The sequence below is a fragment of the Stegodyphus dumicola genome, chromosome 3, assembly GCF_044657685.1.
Source record: "Stegodyphus dumicola isolate Sdum_Otavi_A_Nest chromosome 3, ASM4465768v1".
Lineage (NCBI taxonomy): Eukaryota > Metazoa > Arthropoda > Arachnida > Araneae > Eresidae > Stegodyphus > Stegodyphus dumicola.
Genome location: NC_140770.1, coordinates 105,718,890 through 105,737,166, shown reverse-complemented (window position 1 = coordinate 105,737,166; position 18,277 = coordinate 105,718,890). Strand labels below are relative to the sequence as shown.

At 32.1% G+C, this 18,277-nt stretch overlaps 1 protein-coding gene across 3 annotated transcripts in view; it reads right to left on the bottom strand.

Moving 5' to 3' along the window:
• Positions 1–17,732, bottom strand: part of MED19 (mediator complex subunit 19) — a 31,454-nt gene extending 13,722 nt beyond the window's left edge. For 2 of the 3 annotated variants that reach the window (XR_004758194.2, XM_035359473.2), the window contains exons 1-2: positions 17,444–17,727; positions 6,469–6,622 (exon numbers count right to left, since the gene is read on the bottom strand). Coding sequence is in view for 2 of the 3 variants with exons in the window: in XM_035359473.2 (XP_035215364.1) it covers positions 6,469–6,622; positions 17,444–17,627 (338 nt within the window). In the remaining variant the exon portion in view is untranslated. Of the gene's footprint in view, positions 1–6,468; positions 6,623–17,443 lie in introns of all 3 variants that reach the window. The other variant, XM_085813115.1, reaches the window with a different exon arrangement.
• Between the last annotated feature and the right edge of the window lie 545 nt (positions 17,733–18,277).

Sequence of the window (18,277 nt, the reverse complement as noted above, 5' to 3'; positions counted from 1 at the left end):
ATTCCTACTCTTGGCAATGATTACAGATTAAAATTAAATGCACTACAAACATTGAGGAGTAAAAATTCTAACAAAGATTTTTTACCATACACTAAAAATAGACTTTGTTAATGATACTCATAGGCTAAAAAATTACATTTAATGCTATTTGAATTAAGAATAACTGATTTGGTTTTCACATAAAGACAGAACCAGTGCCAGAGATCACATGGCAGCACCAAGCGGGCACAGAATTTAGGGAAAACAAGATTTTTTTTTTTCAATTTAGAGAAGCACCAAGCAACAAAATTAAAGGATGAAAATATTTTTAGAATTTAAGGAAAGCACTGGGATCCAAAATTTAGAACTTAAGGAGGCGAGTGGTAGCAGAATTTAGGGCCTGCAGAGACTGCATGAGGTAGTAAGATATTTAGCACCTGTCCTCAACAGACCTTATGTGGCAATTAATTTATTCAGAACCCAGCTAAACCTTAAGCATGCACAAGAAATAGACGTAAATTTAATAAATAACTAATACAATTCAGGCTTAATTGTCTCAGTGCACATAGAAGCAAGATAAAATTTAACGGAACAACTTGTCTTTCATCATCAATCTCATGATACATAGCAGATGCTATTAAGGTAGGGTAAAATTATGCTTTACTGATTCCAAGGAATTTCAGCCAATCATAGTAGATTGCGCTATTCTTTAACTTTCTGATTTGATCCAGCTTAATTACCGTATATATTTTGACAACCCGCTCACAATGAATAACAGAGGAAACTTATTCATTATGCTAAAAGTGAAGATCATGACAAAGTGATAATTGAATAGATCAGACAGTGTCGCAACGAGGGCGTGCATTGATGGGTCAAGCTAAAATATTTCAATAAGAAAAGAACTAAAAGACTGAGCACACATATTCGACAGGTTGGTTAACCAAATTGAAAAATTGCCATGGTATAAGGCAATTAAGAATTTCAGGTAAAAAAGCTTCAGCTGATACTAAAGCTGCTGAAATATTTGCAGATGAATTCATTGAATTTATCAATAGTTAAAAGTTATCTCCAGAAGAAATTTACAACGCTGATGAAACTGGTCTTTTCTGGCAATATGTAACACAAAATAACTTGGCAAATTCTATAGAAAAAGCTCCAACTCGCGTCGAAGATTCCAAAGCTAGACCAGCAATTTTTGCATGCGCAAATGCGGCAGGAACACATAAGTGTAAAATTTTCTTAATCGGAAAAAATATACGTTCTCAGGCATTTAAAGAAGTAAAGAATTTCCCATTATATGTCGTATAAATAAAAGAATATGGATGACACAAGTATTAACAAATGATTGGTTTGAAAATCATTTCACACCCGAGGCTTGGCAGGATTCGGTTGTTTTACCTGATGACGCAAAAATTGTCCTGATTGTAGACAACTGTTCGGTTAATACTTCACTGAAAGATAAAGTATCTGTATCATTCTTTCCTCCAAATTGTACCTCAATCATTTAGCCTATGGATATCATAAAAGTGCGTGCACTGAAATGGAAATGTAAAGTAGAATTTTTAAAATCCATGTTAAATTTCTTGAGTAATGGCAAGACTATTCAAGAATTTTTTAAACATTTTAGCGTAAAATCTACTTTTTGGGAGGATGTGTCTCCAGATACTTTAAAAAATACTTGGCATAATTTATGACCAGCTAGCATATTTTGTGGCGAGGTTGATGAATATGATAGCCACGAATGTGAAGGTTTTTGGATATCACAAACCAAAGGTTAAATTTTCCAATTAACGGAATTTTTAAAGAAATGTGGAACAGTGGTGATAAATGAAGATGATATAACAGAAGATTTTTCGTTGCGACGACACTGCCTCAATTATCAATCAATTACTGGAAGGTGAAATCTGTAGTATGGTTCTAGATCCAGAAAATACCGCTATCGATAGTGAAGAAAGTGACAGACAGGTTATTGGAAATGAAAAAATTTTGACTGACAAGTTAGTCGGAATTCTTCACACAGCAATTACAGGACTTGCACAGTGGAACTTTGTAACTGAATAAGAAATTATGTCTGTCTACAGAATTAAAGAGAAAATATTAGCACAAAAAACACAACTTACATTGAAAAATATTTTTAACTTTATAATTTCTACATGGTATCTTACAAGCTTTAAACTGATCAGAAAAATCCTAAATCCACAATCGCCCAAGTCCCGATGAGTCAGGATCTCAGACTTTGTACTGTATTAACTTTTCCTTTTTCTCAACGCAATTCGTGTGAAGGGTAACATACCCATTTATTGAGAAAATGCAATACCTTCACTTTCATTTCATAGCAAACAGAAAATTGCCATCACTGTAAATGAATATAGCACAAAATCCGTAATCTGGACGTCCATTATCCAGAATGCTCTATAATCCGGACCTTAAATCAACAAACGTTTTATTGTATGCTTTACATGCATGCACGTTTAATGTTACGCATGCGCATTTAATGTTTACGCACGCGCGTTTAACACAAAAAACGAAACAACTTAAACAACTTACGTTGAAAGAGAAATGTTTAATAAACAAATAAATATTAAGCTTTTTTTTGGAAATTTTGATACCCTTTAAATCATAATTGCTCTTTATTTCATAAATTACGGTTTGATATTTTTAATTGTATAATTTCTGCATGCCATCTTACCAGATTTAAATTGATGATCTATAATTCGGAATCGCTGAAGTCCCGATGAGTCCGGATTATGGACTTTGTACTGTACATATATATATATATAGCAAACATATATTATAAACATAAAAGAGGGGGGCAATTCTTATCTCCCATACTACTGGGCCAATTGACAAAACTTAACTTGGCTTTTGAGACATGAAAAATGTAAATTAATTTCCGTCAATTGGCCAAGTAGAACATAATATATAGAACTATCCCATTTTTTTTCAGTGTACCTATAAAATCGTAAAAAAGAATATTTAATATTTTAAACATTTTATAATACTTTTTCCTTTAAAAAATATCACTATGGGACGAATGATGTGTAAATTATTATATATCAATACTACTTCATCATATAATTTAAGATAAGTCAGTCTCTTAAATTATATAGTATATATGTAACATATTTAAAGTAAAACCGTCTCTTCTCCAAGTTGGCACACAGCAGCAGCTTTGTTGCTCTAAATGAAAAATTTAACATTCTGGGGAGAGGGGGGGGGAATGCTAGAAAAAGATTAAGATATTCACACTTATATCAAGAGGGAATTTCATAGTTTCAGGAGGAGGGAAATGCTGTCAGCCTTTTATTTACCTGTTAAGAATTTAGTTTTAGTTTACATCAAGTTTCGATATTTATCAACATTTACTATACCTTTTAATTGATAAAACATTTTAAAAAGTAATCTAAATTTAAATAAATGTATATGTATTTTATGCATTTTGGAAGGGAAAGGTTAATGTTCATATAGAAATAGTTAAAGGGTTGCATGGATAAAAATTGTTGAGAACTATCGACTTATACTGAAATGTATAAAATAAAGTACATATAATCTAATTTTAAAGTGGGCAAAATTCAGTCTTCAATTACCATCAATTTAAAAAAGAAGTGTTTCACGTCTTTTGAAAGATTTTAAAACTTATATCCCTTTTACAAATGGGAAAAACAGTCTGACCCCCCTTTTACAAATAAATAAACAAGGCATTAAAAGATAAATATTAAATAATATTAATAGCTCAGAGAAGAGGTTTATTCTTAAGCCTCTAACTTAGGGATTCCCCTACGTTTTTCTCCCATTAACCCCTTTTAAAAGAAAAGTTTTTTTTTTCAGCAACCTCCTTACATTTTTCTCTATAATATACAGCATACAATAATCATAATACAAATAATTACACATACACAAAGATGAAAATTATGTTAGATTTGTTATTTTGTGTATTATTATTACATTAATTTTGCAAATTTTAACAAGTTTTGAGGAATAAAATCACAATTCTAATAGCACAAAAATCCATTTTTAATTAATTCAGATTAATGTTGCACTTAATGTATTGATGCAAATTTTTAATATTTGGCATAAAATCGTTCAATTCTTAAATCACGTTATTCAAAAACACTCAACATCTTTTCCATGCTTTATAATAAATTACTGACTTCACTAAAGCCTGCTTTTACTAGGTATGAAGAGAGAAATGTCAACAATGTTGGTTCAGTAATAATTTTTATTTTAGGATATCTGCCTGCTTTATTTTGGGATAGTTAAATTCCAAAACATAGCACACCTATGTGTTTTTAATAAGACACTTCTGATTAAATATCCACCTTCAGTCATGTCTTTTTGCTACATAACGTCAAGATCAGATATATTGCAGTTCAGTGGTTGAGCCATGCTATGCTCAAATTATTGTCTTGAAAGCAAATACGAAAACCCCTCTTTTAGCTTGTAAAAAACAATATATGTTCAGATGAAATATAATCCTTTTCAGTAATAGACAATTGCACTAAATAATCAAAGAAATAGAATTCTTTTTGATTCATTGCTGATGCAAGCAAATAAATTTTTACATGAAAACTGAAGGTAATCATTCTAACTTCAATACGATTGATATCTCTTCCCTTTTTTTTTACTTCCTTGTACGAAGTAAAAAGGAAGTACTGTAATCGCAAAAAGTTTCAGGCAGCATATTTCAACGAAAATATCCATTTTAACCGCTATTGAATACAATTTAACGATGTTTTTGGGTGATATCTGTACACAAGGACAGAATAAAATACTCTTTTCCTTCAAAAAAATTATAAAACTGCTTTAAAATTAAGTCTGAAGAGAATTTTTCGTGGCACCTGTATGAACGTACGTATCTCGTATAACTTAAAAACGATTAGCCTCAGAACGTTGAAATTTCGTATATAGGACTGCTATAACATGTAGATGTGCACCTCGTATTTTGGTTGCAATCGGCCGCACCAAACGTATATAAATATATATATATCCACTCTGTTACCTGTCTCAGTGATCTCAGTTTCTTTACTCTTATATGCTTGTAAATTTAAAATTTTTTGCTTTAAAAATGATTGTATTATCTTCCGGTTAAGGTTTTTATGCCTTTGTGCCGCTAAGCCTTTTTTTTATGGTGGCCATTGAGTTTACATTTGAAACAGGAGACTAGTCGATTTGTTGCCAATGTACAGAAACTTAGCTTCACAACTACAAAGATAACACATTTATTTATTATTGACAATTAAATCATGCTTAATTCTTTCTGGAATTTTTTCGAGGAAATAAGTGTTTAAGATTTAATTCGTAATTTCTAATATATATATTTTGAGTTTTTATGTACTTTTGCCTTCTTACGAAGTGAGAACTGAATTAATTAAATGAGAAATACTCAATCGTCTGTGAAAAAAAAATTCTTTTTTGTTTTGTTTGCTTAATTTCTTTTATACATCATTCTAGCTTTATTATAGTATTTGAATAGAACATGTGGCAACGATTAGATAATTCTATTCTTTAAATGATATAAATTTTGTGCATTATGAGTTATAATATGAATGAAATACATAAGTTAACTGTTATATAATATGGATTGTATAACAGTTAACTTAGTTTCCATTATATAATTATTATATATGTTAACTGTTATATAATTATTAATACTGTTTAGTGAATCTAGCGCCAGAGTGTCGCTATGGTAAGCAAATACTAGAGTGAATTTTAAAGAATGCATTTATTCCATTGTGGTTTATGCGCTGTCGGCGAAGTAGATTTAATTCAATCCAATAAGTTTAAATGAAATTCAAGAAAAAATGCGTATAATTTAATATTCCGTACAAGGAAGTCATGTGGTGTACACATCAGACTTTTTTTTTGGCATGATGTTAAACAGTGAGTATATATCAATATATTTTTCAATTTTAATTAATTGTGTCATCACAGGGTTGGGAAATTCAAGCAAATTTTTCAATCACGTTATTAAATACATCTATAACAAGCTGCAAAATTTTACACTTAGAAATCTGCTGCAAATCTATGTGAAGAAGCTAACTGCTGTAACTTTCATCACTCTGGCAACACAGTTACAGTCAGTCTGTGAAAATCAAAATGACAGTCATACGAAGCTTCAGCTTTTTAGTTATTGTTTTGATGCATAGCTTTAAAACACTATGAAGCTCTTCCTGAATATTTTTAAAAACTAAATACTGCATGTGTTAAAATAATAATAATAATAATAATAATAATAATAAAAAAAAAAAAAAAAAAAAAGAACAGTCCAAATATCAGGCATCTTTTTTTTTTGAGATATGTTAAACGAACTTGATTAGGCCTATTAGTTGTCGGTGTATATTCAGTTATCAACCCCTTGATCATCACTGACCCTTTAAAATTTCATCAACCCCCAGGGGTCACTACTGACTCTGTTGGGAATCGTTGCTCTCACTTATTAAATACTAATTGCTGCAAAAAAATTGAGAATGTGTGAGTTTTATAAATTACCTGTTATCTAAGTTTCCTGGACCATCAATATTTCCAGGGAGGTTTGGAAGAAATGCACTTAGTTGATCTTTCATTTTACGGCCACAAAATTTATTATAGGAATGTTCCAAGTTGTAATAGGACATCAAATTAGTTGCACCAGTCAGTTCACTTTCTGCAAAATAAGATCACACACACATATATATATATATATATATATAAAAGTCTCTAAAATAACGAATTCATACAACACATATTTAACACATCAATGCTGTTTTTTTTTAAAAAAATAAGCATATAATTCATTATGGCAAATCACTCAACAGTAATCTACTTTAGATGATGATATTTCTAGAGTTTGAGAAACTTACTTGTATTCATATTACATACAGAAGAACACCACAAAAATTTTATGAAGCAAATACATTCAGCCACTTGGAACTGAACTGTTGACAAACTATCAAACGTAGTAATCTTATCTATTTGGATACCGGTGGTCTTATATTTAAAAAAAGGTAGCTTTAAGAATATATTAATGGGAAATTTCTGAAAGATATTTTGATAAAAAAAATATAAATAATTAAAATTTGAAAACATTGTGAGCCACTGGAAAGAACAAATGCACTTGTAGAACATATTACATTGAAAATCTGAAGAAAATGACAGAAGTTTCTGCAAAATACTGGGTGTTAACAAAATTCCTCGACAACTTTATCTAATTATTTTGAGCCCTCTGTAAGTAGTAGTGTTGTAAATTTTTGTCATATTATAACATGCATTTAAAAAACTTTTCCTAATGATTTATTTTGGTTTAATATACACATAATGTAAATATGTGTGGATCCAAAAATCCTCGTGCCACACGAGAGTTGAAGCAGAACTGCCCAAAAGTAAAAATTTGTTGTGGGATAAAATGCATGACAAGATTTTAGGACTACTTCTCTTCCACGAACAAACAACAGCAGACAGAGGTTATATAAATACATCGATTAATTACATTTACTGACAGTGTTAGGACCAGACGGCATTTTTCAGTAGCACGGAACACCACTGCACTCTGCATTGTGTGTCTGCAGTTTTCTGGGAAGGGGGGGGGGAAGAGGGATGATACATCATGTTGGCCTAACGTAACCCTCTTAAGAGAGTTCTTTCTGGGGGATTGCCATTTTTATTTTATAACTAGTTTGCTGCAATAATACATCTTGAAAAACATTGTGAGACCATTTCAATAATTTTTCCCGTAGCAATTTTTGCGAAATTTATTCTTGCTTTCAATCTAGATTCCTTGCATTGTTACTCAGCATGGTCCAAACAGATGGCAAATTGGAACTATTCTTATGTGCGCCCTCGGGTCGCCAAATTTCTGGTTAAATATTTTTGGCGAGAAACTCCACGGTACCATATAACTATCTAAATTTTTTGTCTATATTTCCAACTTTAAGCCTAAAATGTCTCCAAAAACGTGGTTTTCGCAGTGAACACACAATTTAAGCTAAAAATCCAAAACAAAAACATTTGACAAGAATCCATGTACACAGTGGTTTGTTTTAACTTAAAAAAAAAAAAAAAATCTATGAATTGCACAATCTAGGCAGCGAAAGAATCTATGAACTATGCACACCTTGCTCTAATAAATTAACATAACAACAATAAATATCAAAGAATACTATGTACACAGCATTCTGTTTAAACTTATAAAAAAATCTACGAATTGCACAATCTAGGCAACGCGCACAAATCAACAAAATAAACTAAAATAAATTACAAACAATTCAAATAATAACAGAAATTCATAGTAAAAAAACAATGAATATAACATTTTACAAAACAAAAGCAAAATAAAATGCACTTTCCATAATACATACGTGAATAAAATTTTGCCAGTCACACAGCATCTGTGAACAAAAAAGCCACACGATTTTGCTATATCATATGTCTTTCTGCGATTCAACATTTCGAAAGTAATGATAAAAACTTCCTCCAAAGTTAACTTACTACACGAAAACCCTGATCCAAATCTTAAACTCCGCTGACAGCCACATGCTTTACCAGCAACCATTTGACTGCAAACCCACACAAGAAAATCAGAAACACCATTCTTCGTCCAAGTTCTCATATCAGCTCCGCATTTCGGACATGCCAAACTCCGTTTTAAAACTTCTGACTCCCACAGAAATTCCAAAAATGCACTTCTATCTGCATAAACACACCCGTGAACAAAAGACTTGTTAACAACTTCAACATTGTACCTTTTGATACTAAATTTACCTTGCACACAATCTAAAATACGCAACTGAAAACTTGCCATCAAGTCTCTCATTGCGTCATTCAAAACACGCACAACATGAACCAACAAGCAATTAAACCACTGCACAATGAAATAAAACCAGATTCCCCACAAAAGTTTCCACGAAAAAAGGGTTTTCACAGCAACAAAATCTCAATTAAACCATCCAACACAAAATATTGCCATATTTGGCGACCACATGTATCCTGGGCTGTACAGTCAAAAGTCGTTAATTCGGACACCCATAATCCGGACCTCAAAGCTACAAATTTTCTGCGCATGCGTCGAGACGCATGCGCATAATACCTTTACGGCTGCAAATATGCGTGTGTGCATGCACAAAATACATTGACGCATGCGCGTTTAATGTATAACGGATGGTATAAGCTAAGCTAAAATTATCTAATTCAGTTAATGTTGCAGATTGCGTTGTTTCTTAATCTTTGAATAGGATCCGGCTTATTATTTTTTGCACACTGTTAGAACAATTTTATAAAAGTAAGCTTGAACTTTCAATTATATCAAAAAGAATTTCTGATTCTGAAGCTGTCAAAGGATCTACAAAGCGAAAGCACGTTTAAATGTCCATAAAAAAAAAAAGAAAAAAAAAAAAAAAAAGGAGTGGAATTGCTGCAAAAAATGGATAAAGGCATGGGATAAAAAGGATGAAATGGGGGGGGGGGAGGTGGGGCGCCGCGGCGTGCAATGAATTGGAAGTTGATCTGTCAGCACTAATTAGATAATTTTAACTTAGCTTCAAGGCAGATGTTTTCATTTTATTTGGCTTATAATTCCTTACTAAATGTAGTATTTCATCTCGATGTATTCCGTCTTTGATATGATTTAAATCAAATTCCTCATCATTATAATTTGCTTCCGATTTTTAAGAAAGTGACACAGAGGTTACTGAAAACAAAAAAATTTCGATTGACAAATTAGTCGGTATTCTCGACACAGCAATTATAGGACTTGAACAGCAGAACTTTGTAACTGAGCAAGAAATTATGTCTGTTTATAGAATTAAAGAGAAAGTATTATCACATAAAATGAAGCAACTTAAACAACTTACATTGAAAGAAATGTTTAATAAAGTAAACAAATAAATATGAAGCTTTTATTTATTTATTTTTTTTTTTGTAAATTTTGATACCCTTTAAATCACAATTGTTCTTTATTTCATAAATTACAGTTTCATATTTTTAATTTTATAATTTCTGCATGCCATCTTACCAGATTTAAACTGATGATCTATAATCCAGAAAAATCGATAATCCGGAATCGCCGAAGTCCAGATTAACGACTTTTGACTGTATATGAAAATTGAGTCCTTCAGTCAAGCAATTTTGCCATTTTAATATGCATTTTGTTATACATTCGAACTCTGTTATAACAAGTGTGAAGGGATTGCAATATTTGCTCGTCATAAATGAGTGCTCGCAAAAAACGGTTTCATGAAAAAGATCAGAAAAATTATTAAATACTTCTTTATTTTACATATCTGTACGGTACAAAAGAAGTTGGTTAATTTGCTTTGAACTGCCTTAGTGTCTCTTTCTTGTGTTATTGTTGTTCGGAGAAGATTCATGGCTAAAAAAACACAGTCACTTGTACCCTTGGCTTTGGAACTTCTCTGTAAACTCAAAAGCCATGAGTATATTGGGGGCAGTTCACCTTGAAATTCTTCCATTCATCATTTATTATCAGAGCTTTCATTATTCTGCTTTAGCTTGAATTTCAGCTTCAAAATACCACGGCAGTAGGTATCTCGGAAGTAGTAACGCTGGTGGCAACCGATACATAATTTTCAAATTATTCTCTACTCATTTTCAAATTAGGGAAAGTGCAGAATCACCCACTGCTTGGTGCTTTTTTAAGAACTGCACATACTCAGTATCCATGTACATCGACCTAATTTCACTTAATAAAACATCCCAGAATTGCACAAAAATGGCATTTTGCACTCCCTTGACTTTATCCATGTACACATCAACCTATTTTCACTTAAAAAGCAAAGAAAATTGTCAAAAATAAAATTCTTCTTGCTCTTGTAAAAAGTGCCAAACAAAGAAGTGGGCGATTCTGCACTTTACCCTTCAAATTTTCCCAGATTTCTACTTCTTTCTCAGCAATTTGCCTCTCTTGAGAAATGTCCAATCCAGCCTTATGGAAGCAACTGGCAATGCATATTGATGTAACGCTTCGAGTATGTTTATATCAGCATTTGAGGTTTTTCTTATTTTTTATTCCTTCTATCAAGAAACATTAAAATCAAGTGCTTCCAAAACTTTGATTTAAAATTTCTGATGATCCCTTAGTCCATAGGCTGAATAACACTTGAGGAATTCGGTGGTAAAAATTCAATGCTAATCACTCGCCAAGATAAAAAATGCTGCTGTCACATGTTTGCAGGATTTATGATTCATAACTTTCTTCAGAATGTTAGAGAAATTTTTCCAAAAAAGAATAATTGCCTCAGCTGGAGAGGTAAAACTCAGTAGAAATTTTATGAATAAAAAAATATTGCTCGCTATAACCAGGGTTTGCTCATTACAAGCGAGTTATGCTTCCATAGGTTTAAACATTGCACCAACCAAATATTTTCGGTTTCCTTATTAAATCCTGGCTCTTGATAAATCTGGACTCATTATAACTGAGTTGGTTACAATTCCATTAGAGTGGCATCAGTTAAAAATGTGCCAATAACCACGCCAAACATCCTGGCTCAAGAATTTAACAGCTGAAATATCATGGCTCGAGATTTGTAATTTTCGTCTGAAATATCATGACTCATGATTTTTAGTTTTCATTTGAATTATCGTTACTTTTTTTGTGCCATATTTTGCCTTAAGCAATTACTTAATGATGAAGAGGCTGCCATAAGATTTTTTCAGGAAAAAGAAATAGTTCATAGCAATGGACTTTGTTCTCAAAAGCATCCGATGAAATTTACTTTTGACTCAAAAAGCTCCTGCAAGGTGGTATTACGGTTGTTCCTGCTGTGAGAAAAAAGTATTGAGAACCAAAGAGTGGTTTGGAGGCTCGAGTTTTTCTTTTCTCAATACCGTTCGTTTTATCTATCTGTGGAGTCAGAACTGATGTCAACTGAATTTTGCCAACTTCAGTTAGAAATCAGCCATAATACGACAGTAGATTGGAATAACTACTTGAGAGAGGTATGTGCAAATAGTTTGATATCTCATAAAAGAAATAAAATTGGTGGAGTAAAAAAAATGGTGGAAATAGATGGAAGTCTTTTCATAAGAAGAATAAACAATGTTGGACGTGTTCTTCCGGAACAATGGGTATTCGAGGATTTGGTAAAAGTATATTTTAGGGTATCCCTTCGTGATTTTTGGCGGTACATGGATACCGAGTTTGTGCAATGCTTTGACTTGTTATTTTGGCCTGTGTAGAGGCGATTTTTGGCGAAAAAAACTGCCGCTACAAAAATGACACTCTGCACTCCCTTGACTTTATCCATGTACACATCGACCTATTTTCACTTAAAAAAAATCCCTGAATTGCACAAACTATGCTTTACGCACTTCCTTGAGTTTGTCCATGTACACATCGATATATTCTCACTTAAAAAGTCAAAGGAGCACCCAATTCTACAGCAGAGGCAAACAAAAAATACATAATCTCAGTAAGCTACATTTTAAATCAAACAATAAAATAACACAAAAAAGGAAAAAAACCTGTTATGTATTTTAGCACTACACAAAGTAAAAATCCCCTTACCTTATTTAGAAATTCGTTTGTCTTCAGTCTATGGCACACAAAATTCCTTAACAGCATCCAAAAACTTCCTAAAATTATCTGAACTACAATCCGTATATCTGCGTTGCCACAGAAATTCACAAAAATAAGAGTAAAAAATATACTACGTATTTGCGGATTATGGCTACTAAGTAAACCTTCATTTACACAATTAATTCACTTTTCCCCTTTCGTTGCAAATCGTTCAAATTAATTCTACTACATTCAGCCATTGTACCGTCTAAACAATGAAACAAGCAATGTATTTCCTAAGCAACACACAACACAAAAGCCTTTGCAAAACATCCCATGATTCAAAATTTCCCAGAATAATGCAAATGATTATGTCATAATAAGGTTTCTATAATGTTCAACTACTCAGGTTACCATAAATGATACAACAACTTGGCGAAAAACGAAACAACTTGGTGATAAATGAAACAACTTTGCGATAATACAAGGGATACCTTAAAGTCACCTCTACCCGGGGATTTATGTCAAGAAAGCAAAGAATGTTGGTACAACTCTGATAAACGCCCTAATTTCACCAAATGTGGCGATGTGTTTTGGGCTGGTTTTTGGCACGATTACGTGTTGTATGGCAACAATGTCACCGTTGAAAAATCTTTTGGTGGAGTAGTTTAATTGCTAGTTGGTTTGTGTCACGTGTGTTTTTGAAATGGCCTATGTTGCGATGAAAGACGTGGTGGGAAGGTTTCAGCCGCACATTTTAGATTGCGTGCAGAGTAAATTTAGTATGAAAAGGTACGATGTTGGAGTTGTTAACGAGTCTTTTGTTCACGGATGTATTTATGGGGATCGTAGTGTATTTTTGGAATTTCTGTGGGAGTCGGGACTTTTAAAACGGAGTTTGACGTGTCCGAAATGCGGAGCTGATATGAGAACTCGGACGAAAAATGGTGTTTCTGATAGACTTGTGTGGGTTTGCAGTAAAATTGTTGCTAATAAAGTATGTGGGTGTCAGCAGAGTTTAAGGTTTGGATCTTGGTTTTCGTGTAGCAAGTTAACGTTGGAGGAAGTTTTTATTGTTACTTTCGAAATTTTGAATCGTAGGAAGGCATGTGATATAGCAAAATCGTGGAAGTTTTCTTCACAGACGTTGTGTGACTGGCGAAATTTTATTAACGAATGTATTTTGGACTTTGTATGCTCTGTATCTGAGAAGATAGGGGGAAAGATATTTCTGCTTTTAAAAGAAGCTTTCATTATAGTAAGTGCATCTTATTTTATTGTTTTTATTTTGTAGAATGTTATATTCATTGTTTTTTGTATGAATTTCTGTTTTTATTGTTGTTTTTTGAATTGTCTGAAATTTATTTTAGTTTATTTTCTTGATTTGTTTTTAGTGTAGATTGTGCAATTCGTAGATGTTTTTTAAAGTTGAAACAGAACGCTGTGTACATGGTATTCTTTGAAATTTATTGTTGTTATGTTAATTTATTAAAGCGAGGTGTGCGTAGTTCGTAGATTCGTTCGTTGCCTACAGTGTGCCATTCGTAGATGTTTTTTTAAGTTAAAACATGTCGCTGTGTACATGGATTCTTGTCAAATATTTTTGGTTAGAAACTTTACATTTTTGCTATCTAAATTTTTTGTTTTTGTTTTGGATTTTTAGCTTAAATCGTGTGTTCAAAACGTAGTTTTTGCATGTGCAAAAACCGTGTTTTTGGAGACTTTTTAGGCTTAAAGTTCGAAATGTAGACAAAAAATTTAGATAGTAATATGGCAGCATGAAGTTTCTCGCCAAAAATATTTGGCGACTTGAGAGCGCATATCAGAGTAGTTCTTCAATGTTTTCTGGTTGCCATTACCGATTGTTGTGCTACAACATTGTTGACCGCCATTCAGGAAAACATCGCGGATGGCAGCATTATATTTTCAAGCTGCTGAGAAAGGATATAAGAAAGAGGAATTAAGAAGTACTAGGTATGAATGTTTCACTGTGAATCACAGTTATAATTTTGTAGACCCCGAAACTGGCTGCCATACCCAAACTGTGGAGAGATTGTAGGGCAGTGCTAAATGGAAAAATAAGCATTAGTGGAGCACTACTCGCCACCATTTACAGTCATATTTGATAGAATTTATGTGGTGCCAGTTATATAAAAAAACTGAAATTTTTTCTGGAATATTGAATATTTGTAATTTTATGCCACTTGTTTAGATTGAATTTTGTTTAGCTATTTTTTATTTATGCGTAAAATATTCTAGGTTGAAAAAAAAAAAAAAAAAACTTAAGAATTAAGAAATTAAAAAAACTTACTTTTTACAGAACTAATTTTTTTTAGTCTTTTGAACCCTATTATTATTATTTTGTAATTTTATACTTTGCAAGAACTAAGGCCCCCCCCAAAAAGTGGTGCATTTTTTACTGATGCCGCTTTAATGGAATAGCACTGCGAGCTGTACTATTTTCCAACAGCTTTTATAAATACACAATATTTTTGGCCTTAATTTTAAAGTATGTGCCTACCAGTGATGCAAGAAACTGCAGTAAAATTTTAAAATACATATTTAATTTTGCTGCAAAATCTCTATTAGGAACAACAAGGAGATGCATTTGGTACCTAGCCAGTATTGCCGAGTTTCTGCAATTCTCTGATATTTTTCTAAGTGAAAACAGATCGCTGATTTTTTCAGAATACAAAAAAATTACATACGGATTTAGTGAAGACTGTGTTTTACTTCTTAATATATCAACTAATTCTCATTTAATAATTAAATTTGTATTTTAAATTGCTAAAGTATATTGTTACTCTTCTGTCACTGGGACTGGATTCAGAAATGTATGTCTGTATGCAGTGGCGTAGCGAGGGGGGGTGTACGATGCCCCGGGCGCCGCTCGCGGAATGGCGCCAAATGGTCTCCAAACAAGATTTTCATCATATCACTGTGTTTTTTTGGGAGAGGGGGGTGGTGCCAAAAAGGTATTTTGCCCCGGGCTCCAGTTATGTATGCATGTGCCTATACATGTGTGTGTGCAAATACTTACGTGTGTATATATACATACATGAACACATCCATCCATCCATGCATTTCTGAATCTGGTCCCGATAAAATAACAGTACAGTACGTTTTATTTTTATATGTTGATAATGTTTGCCAACTTACGATAAATACTGACAGTTTAGAAATCTTTCAGAAAACAAACAGGTAATAATTAAAAAACTATGAACTTGCATCTAATAAGTAACTTTTACCTTTTCACCTGTAAAAAACCACCAAATTGTACTCTGGTGGTTATATTCATGCCAAAGTACCGTTTAAAAATTTAAGTGTTAAAAGGCCAAAAAATATGTAAAGTAACAAAATTATAAATTTGCTTTCTTTTATCATCTCAGGTATTATAATAAAATGTATCTAGCTAAATGTCTGTGAAGTTGCTGCAGATGCTTACATATAAGAGTATGCAAACATCTTCCACTGAATATATTATATCTAATTACCTAAAAATGACCGTAATCCTTGTTATTACATAACAACATTGCAAAGGGGAGAGAGAATAATTCAACTTTGATACTAAAAGAGGCTGATAGAATAAGAAAAACAAGGAATTAGGAATAACTGTAGAAGAAAATAAGATTATTTTAGAAGCTATTAAAAACAGAAACATAGATTTATACATGACTGGCTGAAAGATAGGGAAATTTATGACCTCCCAAATCAGCTAAAATTAACGTTTTAATAATTATGAACCTTTGATATTATATTTATAAATAACCTTTCACACATTAGAATCTTTTTTTGGAAAAGTGCAAAATCACCCACTGCTTGGCGCATTTTGAAGAATTGCACATACTCTGTATCCGTGTGCACATCGACCTATTTTCACTCACAAAAACATGGCATTGCACACTCCCTTGACATTTATCCATGTACACAAATGGCATTGCGTACTCCTTTGACTTTATCCATGTACACATCGACCTAATTTCACTTAAAAAGTCAAAGAAAATTGACAAAAGTCTAATTCCTCTTACTCTTGTAAAAAGCACCAAACAAATAAGTGGGCGATTCTGCACTTTACCCCTTTTTTTTCTATTTTCAGAGAACTTTCTTTTCTTTGACATAAAAGTATTGCAATGCTATACCTTCCACTTTTACTTTCAAGTTGAAAATCACAAGTTATATGCTCACACATGATACTTAATTTTCAGTGAATTACTAAAGGTTTTCTAAAATTTTCTTCAGTAATGTAAAGACACGTAAAATGTACACACGTAAAAATGTTTTGGATAGTAGTTAAAAAATTCAATTCAAGAATGTTTACCAAATAATACTGTAAATCCTCTTTGAATGTGCCTTTGCTCATTTCTGAATTCTTTTTATTTTTCTACGTTCTGAAGGCAATGAATTTAATTGCATATTACAAATAATCATCACAAGCAGTAAGTTATGTGTGCAAATTATTTTAATTAACACTAACTGATAATTTTATTAAACAGTTAAAAAAATGTGAGCTGCAATCACATACATTTTTATTCACAGCTATGAATGGAAAGGTAGCAGAAATGCTTATTATTTCAAATGCCTGCAATACATAGGGAATTCATGCTACTATGTATGCAATACAAAGGCAAATGAAATTAATGTTTGCAATATAAATGGAATCCATACTATGAGAAGGATTGCATTAAGAATTCATGGAGAGGTCAACGCACAAATTTTGTTTTACTTTACTGATAATCGATACATCTACCTAAATAATATACTTTTGATCTGAACATGGAATATTATAACATGGACATATGGTAACAAAGAATGTGATAATCAAAAGAATAAATAAATTAAAAGAATAAAATAGAGTGCTTATATGCAAAAAATTCATATCATGGCAAATAAGTTATTTTTTTAAGCTTTTATATATACTGAACACTGGCATTGCTTTGTAACTATTTTGGTTTCATGTTACGCAATCAAGAATCTTACTTGGAGGTTCTTTCATGAGGTAGAAAGGTCCACTGTGAACTATTGATGGAGTTCTTCCTAATGATATTGTAGTTTTCAAAGTACCAGTAGAATCCTGGCGTGGAACCACTGGCGATCGAGAGCCCCTTGGGCTCGATTTTGGAGAATACGAAGAGTCCCCTCTCCTCAAGTCGCCCATTTTCATAGCCTACATGAAAAGCTGATCACCAAGCTGCCAACTAAATAGTGTAATATTGAGTATTAATGGTGAATACTCTACATTACAGTCTCTCCATTTTCATGTCGCTGAGCATAAAGCAATCAATACCAAATGCCCAAATTCCAAGCTCTTTTGGTGCCAAAATCAAAATAATAAAAAAAAAAAAAACAAATTTCAGGAATAATTTAATAGCTATTTTAATTAATTTTATTTTTGCGTTTAGTCTATTCTATTTCTCAATATTTTTCAATTTATTTCTTTAACACACTTTCGTTATGGAAATCATATTTATTATTAAATATTTTAAATACGCGAAAGACTTCCTTATTTATTGCAAAAATAATGATTGAATACTTTATAAGACTGGATGAATGGTTGTACTACGAATTAATTTTTGAACAAGAAACGCTTGCATATGTGTTCATATTTATTGTACTTTTTATAATAGTTTACAAAGTAGTCCATAATAGCTTACAAAGTTCAGTTACCTATTTATACTTTTAATATTATCCATATTTTATTTTGTTTCCATTTTCCTAATAGTAAAGTAATATTACACAGTTATTCTTTTTCCCCAGTCAGAAATGTTTCCATGCTTTGTCAGCTAGAAATATCAAATAATTTAAGTAATTAAC